Source organism: Trichosurus vulpecula, chromosome 6 (genome assembly GCF_011100635.1).
Source record: "Trichosurus vulpecula isolate mTriVul1 chromosome 6, mTriVul1.pri, whole genome shotgun sequence".
Lineage (NCBI taxonomy): Eukaryota > Metazoa > Chordata > Mammalia > Diprotodontia > Phalangeridae > Trichosurus > Trichosurus vulpecula.
The window spans coordinates 267,826,816-267,829,606 of record NC_050578.1 but is presented as its reverse complement, the minus strand read 5'-3'; the positions used below and the strand labels follow the sequence as shown (position 1 = coordinate 267,829,606).

Sequence of the window (2,791 nt, the reverse complement as noted above, 5' to 3'; positions counted from 1 at the left end):
TGATTTGCCTCCTCAGAGGGAACAATGATGTAGGAACTGTGTTTAACTCAATTCCAGCCACCAAAACCAAGCGAACTTTTCTATCAGAGAAGTATAAGACTTTCCCCAGGACTTCTAGAGCTTGCAGTAGTTGAGGAGGTAAGACAGGGAATCACAGAACGTCATCATTGGAAGGGAATGAAGAAATCAGCTAGTTCAGCCCACACCTGAATAAGAATCCCCTCTACAGTAAAATGCCTCTATATAGTACTTTACAAAAGATCTTGTTTGCTCTTCACAATAACTCTAGGAGATGGGTTATTACTATCCCCACTTTACAGATGAAGAAATTGAGGCAAATAGAGGTTAAGTGACTTGTCCAGGGTTACACAGCTAGTAAATATCTGAGGCCAGATTGTAAGTCACATCTTCCTGACTCTAGGCCCCAAGCTCTTCCCCCTGTGCCACTTGGCTGGCCAACCAAACTTTGTCTTCTGAAGGGGAGCCCCCTGCTTCTTAAGAAAACAAGAACATGCCCATCTAATTTGTAAACAGGAAGCTCCAGATGCTCAGTCAGATCTGATGGTAGGGGCCACAGAATTGGGTCTATAGTCCAGTGGGCCTGAGGATACCAGCTCCTCCATGGTGGAGGTGGATACCAAAGTGAGAGCAGGTCCTTTCAGAAATGTCAGCATAACCCGGGCAGTGACCATGCTGACATATGAGGTCCCTTGGGCAATGGGAGAGGAGGCTCTAGCCAGGAGATGATTTATGGTAGAGCCTGTGTATTTTGCGTAGAGCCCTAAAATATGACATGGCATGCTTCATTTGCTTATCGCTTATATATTTTATTGTATACAACTGGTCTCCAATGCTACATATTCCATATGTGCATGTGACCTCTATCATGTGAGAATTTTTAGTTTTGGCTCCTTGCCATCAGACCCTCCCTTTGGGGCCAGGGACCTCATGAGAAATGTATTTCCTGACTGGATGGGCTAGTGCTTATTGGACAGCATTCTGAAAAGCACAGAATCAGAAGGGAGGGGAGGGTATAAGCACTTATTAAGCACCTACTATGTGCCAAGCACTGTACTAATACACTTATTACAACTATTATCTCATTTGATCCTCAAAGCAACCTTGTGAAGTAAGTGCTATTAATATCCCCATTTTACAGTTGAGGAAACCAAGGCAGACAGAAGATAAGTGACTTGCCTAGGGTGAAAGAGCTAGTGTCTGAGGCCAGACTTAAACTTGGTCTTCTTGACTCCAGGTCCAGCACTCTATCCACCAACCTGCCTAGCTGTCTCTAAGATAGACATAGAGATAATGACATAAGGACAAAGAACATTGAACGCCAGAGAAAGCTTGGCTTTGGCCTCATCAACATTATCTCCACCCCATAGATGCAACCTTACTCGGGGAACTGGACCCTGGTGACTGAATTTGTCATGGTGGGCTTTGCCGGTATCCAAGGAACCCGCCATCTCTTCTTCATACTCTTCCTCATCATGTACCTATTCACCATGGCAGAGAATTTGGCCATTATCCTTGTGGTAAGCCTAGACCACAGGCTTCAGAGGCCCATGTATTTCTTTCTGACCCACCTTTCTTGCCTAGAAATATGGTATACTTCAGTTACTGTACCCAAGATGCTGTCAGGATTCATTGGGCCAGCTGAAGGCAAGACAATCTCCTACGCTGGCTGTTTGTCCCAGCTTTTTATCTTTACCTTCCTTGGTGCCACAGAGTGTTTTCTGCTCGCTGCCATGGCCTATGACCGGTATGTGGCTATCTGTGAGCCTCTCCGTTATGCAGCTGTAGTCTCCTGGGGTACCTGCATCCGTCTGGCTGCTGCCTCCTGGCTGCTGGGTTTCCTCACCCCGATCCTGCCCATCTACCTCATGTCACAGCTCATGTTCTGCAGCTCCAATATCATCGATCACTTCTTCTGCGATGCATCTCCCCTGTTGGCGCTCTCCTGCTCTGATGTCACCTTGAAGGAGAAAGTGGACTTTCTGATCTCACTGGCCGTGCTGCTGGCCTCCTCCACAGTCATCGCTGTGTCCTATGGCAACATCGTCTGGACGCTGCTGCACATTCGCTCGGCAGCAGAACGCCGGAAGGCCTTCTCCACCTGTGCTGCCCACCTGACAGTTGTGAGCCTTTTCTATGGGACGCTTTTCTTCATGTACGTCCGGACCAAGGTGGCCTCCTCTAGGAACTTCAACAAGGTGGTGTCAGTGTTCTACTCCATCGTCACACCCATGCTCAACCCCCTCATCTATAGCCTCCGAAACAAGGAGGTAAAGGGGGCCCTGGGCCGAGCCTTGTCGCTCAAGTTGTTTAAAAGGTCATGAATAGCAAATGGTTTAGATCTTTGGAAAAAAAGATTATACACTGAGAGCTGGAAGAGACCAAAGTGCTCACTGAATCCAACTCCATCTTTTTTTTTTTTCCTTACAGATTTAGAAATTGAGGCCCAGAGAGGTTAATTAACTCTCCCAAGGTCACACAGGTAGCAAGTAGCAGAGGTGGGATTTGCACGTGGGTCCTCCTCTGACTCCAAACTCATTGCTTTTTTCAGCCCACCTTGTGGAGGTCTAGTGGATGGACCCTTGACCTGAAAAGTTAAGTCACCAGGGTTAAAGATAAGGCACTGTAAGATATTACGCAAGACTCACAGCACTGCAGAAGACCTCAGCGACCATGTAATTAAGAATCCCTCCTAAAACAACAATCCCAAATAATAACCACTAACATTTATATTGCACTTTATGGTTTGCGTGGTGCTTTACCCTGAGAAGTA

At 46.7% G+C, this 2,791-nt stretch overlaps 1 protein-coding gene across 1 annotated transcript; it reads left to right on the top strand.

Annotated features, from left to right (window-relative positions):
• The first annotated feature begins 1,388 nt into the window (after positions 1 to 1,388).
• Positions 1,389 to 2,342, top strand: LOC118852879 (olfactory receptor 6Q1). The gene has a single exon (XM_036762587.1). The coding sequence runs from the start codon at positions 1,389 to 1,391 to the stop codon at positions 2,340 to 2,342; it is 954 nt and encodes a 317-aa protein (XP_036618482.1).
• Positions 2,343 to 2,791: the final 449 nt, after the last annotated feature.